This window comes from Narcine bancroftii, chromosome 2 (genome assembly GCF_036971445.1).
Source record: "Narcine bancroftii isolate sNarBan1 chromosome 2, sNarBan1.hap1, whole genome shotgun sequence".
Lineage (NCBI taxonomy): Eukaryota > Metazoa > Chordata > Chondrichthyes > Torpediniformes > Narcinidae > Narcine > Narcine bancroftii.
This window is the reverse complement of record NC_091470.1, coordinates 187,846,249-187,858,692: the sequence shown is the minus strand read 5'-3', so window position 1 is coordinate 187,858,692 and position 12,444 is coordinate 187,846,249. Positions and strand designations below refer to the sequence as shown.

Sequence of the window (12,444 nt, the reverse complement as noted above, 5' to 3'; positions counted from 1 at the left end):
CTGTGGAGGGAGGGTGGAAGGGGTACAGAGATGGTGAGGGAGAGAGAATGGGAGTGGAAGGATGGCAGGAGGGGTACAGAGAGGGAACGGGAGAGAGTACGAGAATGGGAGTGGCGGGAAAATGGGAAGGGAACAGAGAAGGGGAGGGAGAGGGAGGGAGAGAGCTGTGATGAGGGGGGGAGAATGAACAGGAGGGGCACCAGGCCTTCCCCTCCCCTCTACTGCTCGCTGCACGAGGAGGAGTTGAAACTGTTTTGTGAGACTGACGGGAAACTGATGTGCGCAATTTGCCGGGATGGACGAGAACACAAGTATCACCAGTTTATCCCTGTCCAGGAGGCGCTGGAGATCTACAAGGTAACCTTCTACCCTCCCCCATTCCCCCTCCCATCCCCTGCAGGTGGTCACAAGCTCCCTCTTCCCCTTGGTGGTGGATCTTTCCCCTCAGGACGGTGGTCAAAAGCTCCCTCTCCCCTCAGGATGGGCTGAGGCTGAAGTGGTTAGCACAGAGGCAATGGGCTGAAGGGCCTCTTTCTGTGACATGAATTCTCCTCCACAATCTTATCAGTACTGGAGCCCCACAGGGCTGTGCTCTTAGCCCCCTGGTCTACTCACTTTACACCTACGACTGGCTCGGTACGACAATAACACCATCGAAAATCTGCCGAAGATACCACGTTAGTGGGTTGGATAAAGGAAGGGGATGGGTCAGCGTACAGGATAGAGATTGGAAACCTGGCTGAATGGTGCCCCAACAACAACCTTGCACTCAAAGTCTAAGAAACGAAGGAGCTGATTCATGGTTTCAGGAAGGGAAAGCCAGAGGTTTACAATCCAGTGATCACTGGGGGATCAGAGGTGGGAGGGGGAGCACATTTAAGTTCTTGGGAGTCTCCATCTGGGAGGATCTTTCCTGGACCCAACACACCAACGGCATCATGAAGAAAGCACATCAGCGCCTCTACTTCCTCAGGAGTTTGCAGAGGTTCAGTATGACATTAGAAATCCGGGCAAATTTCTGCAAAGGTGTGGTGGAAAGTGTGCTGACCAGCTGCACCATGGTCTGGGATGAGGCCAGCAATACCCCTGAGCATAAAACCCTGCAAACGTTAATGGACATTGCCCAGGACATTCCCACTATTGATAACATCTATAAGGAATGTTGCCATCGGAGAGCAGCATCAATCATCAAGGACCTCCAGCGCCCAACACACACTCTGTTCTCGCTGCTGCCATCAGGAAAGAGGTGGAGGGGCCACAAGTCTTGCACCCACCAGGTTCAGGAACAGCTGCTCCCCCTCCACCATCAGACTCCTCAACAACAAACTCGATCAAGCATTCATTGAAGTACTCTTACTTGTGCACTTTGTTGATTTTCTTTGCTCTTTCTGTATTGCAGTCAGGTTGTTTACATTCGTTATCTGTTTACACTTCTTTTACTTGTTTGCGCTGAGTACAGTTTATTTTTTGCACTAACAGTTAGTGGTTATCCGCAGGAATAAAGAATCTCAGGGTCATATGTGATGTCATTTAAATTTACTCATACGACACGGTAACAGGCCATTTTGGCCCTACGTGTCCGTGCCGCTAAATTTACAGCCTATCGAACGGTGGGAAGAAACTGGAGCTCCCGGAAGAAACCCCATGCAGACAAGGGGAGACCATAGCAACTCCTTACAGACAGCACGGGATTTGAAACCAGGTCTGGTCCTGATCGCTGGCGCTGTAAAGGCGTCGTGCTAACCGCTACGCCAACCGTGTATACCCTCTGACAATAAATCTGAAATCCTCCTTGTCTTGAGACACTTTCTCTCTCAACTCCCAGGATAAGCTGAAGTCTTCCTTGGAGTCTGCCAGCAGGAGGAAGGCCAGCGTTCTCAAGGCCAAATCCCAGCAGAAGCAGAAGATGTCCGAAGTGCGGGTAAGGCCATGGTTTGGGTGGGATCCTTCCCCCCCCCTCCCCCACCACCTGCACTCCTGCCCAGTAACCCCTACCCCCCCCACCCTCTGCCTCTTCGCAGGAACAGTCGCGCAGTCTGCAGATGCACATCGCCTTCGAGTTTGCCAGGATGCAGCGCGCCCTGAAGGAGAAAGAGCAGCAACTGAACCGCGATCTCCGGGAGACAGAGGACCGGATCCTGGAGGAGATGGAGAGGAACCTGCAGCAGATTCAGGACATGCTGGACTCCATCGAACGACTACTGAGCGAGCTCCAATGTCAGATGAACCAAGAGGATGTGATGACTTTACTCAAGGTAAACAGATCCATTTAATTCTCATTATGGTTCTTTCCTGGAGCTGCGGTTCGGGAGGACCTGACTCAACTCTCCGCTGAGCTACATGTCGGAATGAGAATCACAAAACAGTAAAATCCCCATTATCTGGAATTCAGGCAACCTCAAGCAACCGGCAAAAAAAAAAAATCAAGGAATTAAATTAGAACAACAATTTAAATAAAAGTTTAAAATTGTAAATGTTCTCTGAAGTAACACCTTGGGTGAAGATGGGAGGAAATATTCAGAGGGTCCTGGCCATACTTTGCTCGTGGTAGCTGTTTGGCCACCCGATTCGTAAGAACCTTTATCTTTATTAGTATATTTATAAGGCTTTATAAACTTTGTAAACTTGGGGTGGGAGAGGGGTTTAATTATCTATAATATTCTTAATGCAGGTAGATTAGTTAGGCATTGGTGAGTCTCAAGCAACCAGAAAATTCACTTATCCAGCATCTATCAAATCCCCTTGGGTGCCAGATACTGGGTTTTTTTACTGTATAATTCTCATGAACGTGTGGCCCAAAATTCACCCTTTTGTAGAATCATTGCAGACGCAAAAAAATGCTAGAAATTACATTTAAAAACAAAAGAGGGCAAAGATGAGAAAGAGACTGTGGATCATCGTCCGTTCCGATGGCGGAGGGGAAGAAGCCGTCTTTGCACCATCGGGTGCTCATCTTCAGGCATCTAATCCTCCTTCCTGATGGGAGGGAGGGAGCTTGAAGAGGGCATGGCCCGGGCGGTGGGGGTCCTCGGGGACACGAGACACCGGCTCCTGTTCTTGTCCTGGTCTGGTGCCCGTGATGGTGGAAAGCAGGCACGACTGCATCATGGCCTGGCATGGGGGCATATGTACCTCGGGAGAGGAAAGCCACTCAAAAGGTAGCAGGATATTGAAGGTCAAAACCCTCCCCACCGTAGAGAGCACCGGAGGGCAGCAGCGGTCATCAAGGGTCCACACCACCCAGTGCCCGCTCGGTTCTCACCGGTGCTGTCAGGGAAGAGGTGTAGGGGCCATAAGACTTGCACCCACCAGGATCAGGAACAGCCACTACCCCTCTACCCCTCAACAACAAACTCAATCAGGCATTCATTATCAATGAATATTTATGCTTTATTTGCCCAATCAGTTTGTTTAGTTATTTGTTTGAGTACATTTTACAGTTCCTGTTAATTAGAAATTCTGCCTGGCCCACAGGTAAAAAGAACTTGGGGTTATAGAATATGTGATTTCATGTATGTCCTCTGACTTTGTATTTTAATTGGCTGTTATAAATTTCTCCCATTTCTGGATGTTCTGGAAGTGCGGGGTCTAGGATTGATCTTGGGCTGTGTCCTGCCAAGGTTTGTACACAATACGGGTTTGTTAGGACACGTTTGTGCATTTCCCGTGTTCTCAGATGACCTGACCCAATCCTTGTTTGTTTCAGGAGGAGAACATTTGGAACAGGAGGTAAGAAATCCATTTTCTTGAAATTGTGCTGACGTTTGGGGACTTCAGGGCACTGGAGTTACAGAAAAAGATTAAACAGGTTAGGGCTTTATTCCCTGGAGCGTAGAAGAATGAGGGGAGGTTTGGCAGAGGTATACAAAATTGTGAGGGGGATCGACAAGAGTAAACGTCGGTCGGCTTTTTCCACTGAGGGTAGGTGAGATACAAACTAGAGGACATGGGTCAAGAGGGAAAAGGGAAAAGTTTAGAGGCCACAGAGGTGGCCAATTTTTTAATTTAGACATACAGCACGGTAACAGGCCATTTCGGCCCGCAAGTCCCCCTCAGCTGGCAGCTCGTTCCACTCTCCCACCACCCTCTGTGTGAAGACATTCCCCCCTCATGCTCCCCCCTGAACATTTCCCCTTTCACTCTTACCCCTCCAATCCAAAAATTTGTGCCCTCTTATCCGAGGGAAGTCTTTTGACATCTACTCTGTTCAAGCCTTTCAACATTCAAAATGTTTCAATGAAATCTCCCCACCTCCCCCCAGAGGTCAAGGATGAAAGGGGAAAAGCTTAGGGGGAAACTTCTTCACACAGAGCACGGTGGGAGGGTGGAACGAGCAGCCAGGTGAAGTGGTGAACGCGGGCTTAGTTTGCACATTTAAGAAGAATTTGAACAAGGTGCATGGATGGGAGGGCTATGGACTGGGTGCAGGTCTAGACAGAATAGCACAGACTCAAGGGGTCAAAGGGCCTGTTTTCTGTGCCGCGGTTTGCAGCAGTCGCCACCGGGTTCTTGCAATGTTCAAAATCCCATCTGCAGGTTCAGTGACAAACACAATTCAGTGGAAGTGGTGGATTTGGATCTGCCTCTGGGAACATTCAAAGGCCCCTTGCAATACATGGCATGGAGGGAGATGCTGCAGGCCATCAGCCCTGGTAAGCCAATTGAAAGATTCTTCATTCCAGTCTGTGAATGGTGCTGGCCACAAGCATTACTTAGAGGCCGTGAGCTTGGACCAAAGTGGGGTTGAAGCAGTTGGAAGTTTTCTCCATTTACTCTGTACCTGGTACAGTGGGGATTCTTCAGCTCTAATATCAGACAGCTGCGAACATCAGACAGCTGCGTACATCAGAACAAGAGCTCACCTTCATGAAGGGCTCAAGCCCAAAACGTCGATCCTGTATCTTTGCTCCATCAAGGACACTCTTTGACCTGCTGAGTTTCTACAGTGTGTGTTTTTACTTCAATGCATGGTGCCTGCAGTCTTTTGCGTTTTACTCATTAATGGAGCAGAGTCACAGTGGCGGGGGTTGGGGGGGGGGCGGGTGGAGAGGAGAAGATTAATTGTTCTGTGCTCCAAAGTAGTGAAAGCATAAGGAGGAGCATCTGGCTGGTCAAACCTGTTCCACCATTCATGGCTGGTCTGGCGCTCGGCATTCATAGCAAGACGATTTGAGTCCAGGAGTACAGAGATCCTGCTGTCCAAGGCCTGGGTGAGACCACACCTGGAGTACTGCGTGCAGTTTTGGTCTCCTTATCTGAGGAAGGACATCTTCGCCATGGAGGGGGTGCAGAGAAGGTTCACGAGACTGATAACAGGGATGGAAGGACTTGCATATGAAGAAAGGTTGGATAGTCTAGGCTTGTATTCTCTGGAATTTAGAAGATTGAGGGGGCATCTTATATAAAATTCTTAAAGGATTAGACAGTCTAGATGCAGGAAGGTTGTTTCCAATGCTGGGAAACATCAGAACCAGGGGGGTCACAGTTTAAGGATAAGGGGGAAGTCTTTTTAGGACTGAGATGAGGAAAAATTTCTTCTCCCAGAGAGTGGTGGATCTGTGGAATTCTTTGCCACAGGAAGCAGTTGAGGCTGGTCCCTTGTCAATATTTAAGAGTAGGTTAGATTTAGCCCTTGTGGCTAAGGGGATCAGGGGGTCTGGGGAGAAGGCAGGAACCGGGGACTGATCAGCCATCATCATATTGAATGGTGGGGTAGGCTTGAAGGGCCAAATGGCCTCCTCCTGCACCTATTTTCTATGTTTCTAGGCCCATCAGCCTTCCCCCCCTACCTTAATTCCCCCAACAATGTAAAAAATCTACCCAACCTTGTCTTAAATATATTTACTGAGGTCACCTCCACTGCTTCAATGGGCAGCGAATTCTACGGATTCACTGCCCTCTTGGAAAAGCAGTTCCTCCTCATCTCTGTCCTGATCTTGAGGCAATGTCTCCTGGTTCTGGTCTCCCCCCACCCATGGGAACAACTTACTGACCTCTATCTTACCTCTGCCTTTCATAATTTTGTACATTTCTATAAGATCCCCTCTCATTCTCCTAAATTCCAGTGAATAGTCCCAGACTCTCCTCCTCATAGGCCAACCCCCTCATCTCCGGAATCAACCTGGTGATTAGTCAGGGATTGCTTAAGGTGGGATGTGGGTGGGAAGGGAAGGTTGAGAATCACTGGTTGAGACCCAATTGTAACTGAAATATTTTGCTTGAGAAAAATTGTCATTGGCCCATTTCCTTTGGAGCGATGAAACCCTGCACATAACGAGTCGATCAGGGACGATTAAAACAGTGGTTTTCAAACTTTTTTCCACTCACTCAACACCTTAAGCAACCCCTGACTAATCACAGAGCACCTCTAGCAGAGCGGATACTTAAAGTGGGATGTGAGTGGAAAGAAAAAGTTTGAAAACTACTGTTCTAGTCTTTGCCAAACTATTACTCCGTCCAGTCCCACCAACCTGCCTCCAGATCATATTCCTCTGTACCTCTCCTATCTGTGTGCCTATCCAAATTTTTCTTAAATGTTAAAATTGAGCCCGCATTCACCAATTCCCTGGCAGCTTGTTCCAAACTCCCACTACTCTAATATCACATATCTCTATTACATGACAATAAATTGGAATCCCTCTGTGTGAATAAGTTCCCCTTCGACCAGTCCCCCTTAACCCATATCCTCAAGTTCTCGTCTCGCCCAGACTCAGTGAGAAAAGCCAGCTTGCATTTATCTACATAACGCCTGTCAAATCTGGGCAGCAAGGTAGGCTCCCCAGCGCCAACGATCGGAGTTCGAATCCGGTGCTGTCTGCAAGGAGTTTGCACATCTCCCCGTGTGTCTGTTCCGGTTTCCTCCCACCTTCAAAACATACAGGGGGCGCGCAGGGGGTTTGTCAGTCAATTGGGTGTAACTGGGTGGCGCAGGCTCGTGGGATGGCAAAGTTAGAGGGGCAAGATCCTAACGCAGAGAGGTTCCCCAAAGTTTACCGTTCAGTTACCAAGGGTCTTAGCTGGTACAAGGGCTTTTTACAACCATATAACAATTACAGGCCATCTCGGCCCCTCTAGTCTGCACCGATTTAAGTGAAACTCAACTAGTCCCACCTACCCACTCCCTGTCCATGACCTTCCAACCTCCCTCACATCCATGCACTCATCCAACCCCCTCTTCAATGACAAAGTTGACCCCGCTGCAACCACCTCTTCCAGAAGGTCATTCCACTCAGAATGAGAGAGAAGTTTCCTTGATGCCAAGTTCAAGAAATTGACTTCCATAATTTTATATACATAGGAAGACAAATGTTTGACTGATGCTAAATAAGGACTGTTCCGACTTACCTACAAATTCGACTTAAAGGCAGACTAACGACGGATCTCGTTCATAATCTGGGTATTTAAATTTAATTTAAAATCTCCCCTCATTCTTCTACACTGCAGGGAATAAAGTCCTTTCCCCCATAACTCAGTTCCTCAAGTCCCAGCAACTTCCATGTTGGCAAAGCGGTTAGCTCAATGCCTTTACACCGTCAGCAACTGGGACTGGGGTTCGAATCCTGCACTGTCTGTAAGGAGTTTGTGCATTCGCCCCATCTCTCTGTAGGTTTGCCCCAAGGGCTCCCAGTGTTTGAACATACCATGGGTACGGGTGTAAATAGGGCAGCGTGAACCCATGGGCCGAAATGGCCTGTTACCATGCTGTTATGTCTAAATCTTCTCTATTGATGTCCTTTTTGTAATTGGGTGACCAAAACTGCACACAAATTTGGCCTCACCAATATCTTATACATAACATCTCAATTTGACCTTGACTTTCTAGATGGAGTTTTTGAAAGATGCTGTCGTAGTGAACTGATCCACTCATCCTCTCGTTACTTATCCCCTCAGTGCCGGCCCCTCTGACCTTGAACCCTGACACAGCCAACCCTTGGCTCATTCTGTCTGAGGATCTCTCCAGCGTGAAGATGGGAGATCAGCAGAAGCCTGTAGCAGAGTCGCCACGCAGGTTCGATCGGTGCGCTTGTGTGCTGGGGGCACAGGGATTCACCACGGGACGCCACTACTGGGAGGTGGAGGTGGGGCGGAAGACTGAGTGGGACCTCGGGGTGGCCAGGAAATCCTGCCAGAGGAAGGGAAGAATCCAGCGCTACCCCAGTGACGGATACTGGAGACTGGGCCTGAGGCATCAGGAGTACCAGGTCTTCACGGAACCTCCCACCATGCTGAGCCTGACCCAGAGTCCCCATAGGGTGGGTGTGTACCTGGACTATGAAGGAGGGCAGGTGTCATTCTACAATGCAGACACCATGGACCACCTCCACACCTTCATTGACACCTTCATGGAAAAACTCTACCCCTACTTATGTCCCTGTCTCAATGACCAAGGCAAGAACTCAAAAGCCATGAAGATCTGCCATGTTATCGACCTGGTCTGTTGTAACGTCCCCAGAACATTAACTCACCTCAGCCTGAACTCAGTCACCACCTCTACTGCGAGCCTTCAATATCAAAGCTCATAGGGCGAGGTGGAAGACTCCTATGCAAACGCTGTGCTCGATCGACAGTGTCTTCATGGCAAGGAGCCACTGAGACGATTTATAGATAACCTTGGTTGTGCAAGGGTTAATAATACAATTTCCAGGAAGGCCTGGTGTGAGTGGCACAAATTAATTTTTCACAGCCAGCTGCTTTAAAACTGGTCCTGTCGATAGGTCACTGTAATCAGTAATCACTGCTGCAGGAGGGAGAGAGGGGATGAAGAAGGGGAGGGAGGGAGAAAGGGGATGGACAGAGTGTGGGAGGGAAGGGGATGGACAGAGTGTGGGAGGGAAGGGGAATGGAGAGTGAGAGGGCAGGGATGGACGGAAGGTGTGGGAGGAAAGGGAAGGACAGACAGTGTGGGAGAGACGAAGGGAGATGGACAGAGTGTGGGAGGGAGGGGGGATAGAGGGTAGGAGGGAGGGGACAGAGAGAGTGTGGGAGGGAGGGGGAACAGAGTGTGGGAGGGAAGGGATTGACAGGGTGCGGGAGGGAGGGGACAGACAGAGTGTGAGGGAGAGGTGGAGCAGAGTCTGGATTGTGGATTATGAGCATGGGTGTTTCCAGCAAGGTCCCACGATTATTGTCCACCCTGAGCTGGTGTGAGGAGGGGGTGGGTGGCCACCCACTGAATCCTGATGAAGGCACTCCCACAGACGCGGTGAAGTTGCAGCACCGGGATTAGTAAAAGAGCGACAGTACATTTCCGGGTCTGGATGTAGTGGGCAATGTCGTCCTTGGGGACAGGTGCTAACAGTGCAGCCCGGGCAGAGGCATGAGATCTCCCACTCCTCTTGGGGAGACCATAGTCCATTGGTCATTTCCAGTTCCAGCCTCACTCCCCCTCCTCTCCACCTTCTGCATCCTTTCCCCTCCTGCCCCTCTCACTGCTCCCCAGGTTGACAAACACTGACCATCATCACTCTGTCCTCTGGCAGGGTCTTGACCAAAAATAGCTCCCAGGGGCCCCTGATCACCCTGCACCCCCAGGGCTCAATGTGTGAGACAGACCCTGGCCCTGACACAAAGTGCCTCCAGGGGTCTCTGAATGAAGACCTCCAACATCTCTGTGACCCTCTGTCTCCGACCTCTGTTGTCCCACCACTGCTGGACAGCATTTCCTTCCTCAAATAACTACCACCAGGGCCTCTAGGCTGAGCTTTAGTAAGCACCCCACCCCCCCCCCACCCCCCCCGCCACAAGCTTCTTTGAATAGAATAAAGTGATGTTAAGATGTTAAATAAGGTATTAGGGATCTCCAGTAGTTGGTATCAACCGCTGGAGTCAATGGGACTCTCCAACGGGTTGAAAAGTGCCAGGGGATTGATAACACCCCGAGATCAATTGAACTTTTGTGGTTGAAAGAATTGTCCCTGCTCCTCCTGGGAGCCCGAGGTCCATGCTCCCTGCCCGGGAGTCCGAGGTCCCCACTCCTGCTCGGGAGCCCTGCCTGGGACCCTGAGTCCCCTACTCCTGCCTGGGACACCCACCTTTCCGGGACCCTAGGCTTAAGCCTAGTGGTTAATCTGCCACTGTCCACACCCTCTCCATCTCTCAACATTCCCTTTCCCTGACAGCTCATTGCAGTTTTGAGACAGCTGTCTGTGAAATGCTTCAAGATGGACTGGCTGATGTGAAATAAGTTGGACAGCTCATCCACTTTGCAGAGCTTTATTCTCCCTTGCTGTTTACCTGCAGGGACCATGGGCTGAGTCAGTTCCTCTCGTGCATGCCGAGGGGGAGGTGGGTGTTGAGCGATTGGGAGGCGAACACTCCTGATCTCTCCAAGCTGGCCACTCAAGCACCACCTCTGGTGGTCAGCAGGGATCTGCTGTAGCTGTGTTAGTGGGTCCCCATCACCCAATGTGTTAACCCTTTACCTTCCTTAAAATGCTGGACGCACCAAAAAGAGGGGTGCGCAGGGAAGAAGGCAAAGAGGGCGGGGTAGAGAGAGAAACAGGAGAGACAGAATAGGAGGGAGGGGTTGAGGGAGGTTGAGAGAGAGAGAAAATGGGAGGGAGATTGAGAGAATGGGAAGTAGGAGGGGAGGAGTGAGATAGAGGGAGGTTGTACAGAATGGTAGGGATGAGGGAGGGTTTGAGGGAGGGGCGGGGAAGTTAAGAGAGAGGGTGGAATTGAGAGAGGAGAGGTAGAGAGAAAGAATGGGAAGAGGGGAGGTTGAGAGAGAGAGAAAGAATGAAAATTGAGAGGATCAGGAAGGATAAGGGGTGAGGGAATAGGAGGAGAGGGGGGGGTCACAGAGAGGGGATGAGAGGAGAACCAGTGACGAGACAGACGGGGCCACGAGTGGGAAAAGGAGAACAAGCACTAACATCAGAGGAACGTGATTGAGGGCGAAGGAGAGAGGTGTCATGGACAGTTAGAAGTTGGGTTTGTGTTTCTTAACTTCGACCATGAGATGATGGATGTTGATGAGGTCTGAGCGGACGGCCATGTTCTTGAATGGGGGCTGTGACAAAACTTTGTGGAAGCGGTGGTAGTACTGGATCAGCTGCGTCAGGGCTCCCTGTGGATGGGCAAGGACAAGCAATCAGTCGCAGCTCCAAACAACGAGTGCACGGCGAGGAAGAGACCCCCGGAGATGGGGGAGGGAGCTCTGCTGGGATCATCCCACCCCAATATGGACCCCCACATCACTGGATGAACTCCCACACCTCCTGGTCCAGTCCCGGTCACTGCCGTGGTGGACGGACATAACACCTCCCGATCCAGTCCCGGTCACTAGCGCGGTGGACGGACTCCTCACCTCCCGGTCCAGTCCTGGTCACTGCTGTGGTGGACGGACTCCACACCACCTGGTCCAGTCCAGGTCACTGCTGCGGTGGACGGACTCCACACCACCCGATCCAGTCCCGGTCACTGCCGCGGTGGACGGACTCAACACCAACTGGTCCAGTCCCGGTCACTGCTGCAGTAGACAGACTCCACACCTCCCAGTCCAGTCCTGGTCACTGCTGCGGTGGGCAGACTCCACACCAATCGAGTTCCGGTCACTGCCGTGGTGGATGGACTCTCCAACTCCCGGTCACTGCTGTGGTGGACGGACTCTACATCTCCCGGTCTAGTCCCAGTTACTACCGCAGTGGACGGACTCTACACCTCCTGCTTTAATCCCGGTGCACAGACCCCACACCTCTCGGTCCAGTCCCGATCACTGCCCAAGTGCACAGACTCCACACCTCCCTGTCACTGCCACGATGCTCAGACTCCACACCTCCCGGTCACTGCCGCAGTGCACAGACTCCACACCTCCCGGTCACTGCCGCGGTGCACAGACTCCACACCTCCCGCTTCAGTCCCGGTCACTGCCGCGGTGGACAAACTCCACCCCTCCTGGTCTAGTCCCGGTCACTGCTGCGGTGGACAGACTCCACGCCTTCCGGTCCAGTCCCAGTCACTGCCGCAGTGGATGGACTCCACACCTCCCGCTTCAGTCCTGGTCACTGTCGCGGTGCACAGACTACACCTCCCACTTTAGTCCCGGTGCACAGACTCCACATCTCCCGGTCCAGTCCTGGTCACTTCTGCAGTGCCCAGACTCCACACCTCCTGGTCACTACCGCGGTGGACGGACTCTACACCTCCCGCTTCAGTCCCGGTCACTGCCGCGGTGGACAGACTCCACCCCTCCCGGACCAGTCCAAGTCACTGCCGCGGTGGACAGACTCCACCCCTCCCGGTCCTGTCCCACGTCATGGTGCAGAGTGTCCACACCTCCCAGTCCAGCACCATGTCACTTCCGCGGTGGTTGGACAAGACCATACTAACCAGTCCAGTCCCTGTCACTCCTGCAGCCCAGTCCCGTCACTCCCCTGGTGCACAGACAGACCACGTTCCCCAGGGTCAGTCCCGTCACTGCCACGGTACACGGATGGAGGGTCC

At 51.5% G+C, this 12,444-nt stretch overlaps 2 protein-coding genes across 2 annotated transcripts in view; one reads left to right on the top strand and one right to left on the bottom strand.

Annotated features, from left to right (window-relative positions):
- Positions 1-8,651, top strand: LOC138754795 (zinc-binding protein A33-like). The gene is made up of 6 exons (XM_069919614.1): positions 1-357; positions 1,826-1,921; positions 2,022-2,255; positions 3,707-3,729; positions 4,537-4,652; positions 7,891-8,651. Exons 1-6 carry the CDS (start codon positions 31-33, stop codon positions 8,520-8,522), a joined length of 1,428 nt encoding a protein of 475 aa, XP_069775715.1. The 5' UTR covers positions 1-30; the 3' UTR covers positions 8,523-8,651.
- A 1,547-nt stretch (positions 8,652-10,198) lies between these two features.
- Positions 10,199-12,444, bottom strand: part of vps52 (VPS52 subunit of GARP complex) — a 58,871-nt gene continuing 56,625 nt past the window's right edge. The window contains exon 20 of the mRNA XM_069919610.1: positions 10,199-11,068. Within this exon, the coding sequence (XP_069775711.1) occupies positions 10,922-11,068 (147 nt within the window). The 3' untranslated portion in view covers positions 10,199-10,921. The remainder of the gene's footprint in view (positions 11,069-12,444) is intronic.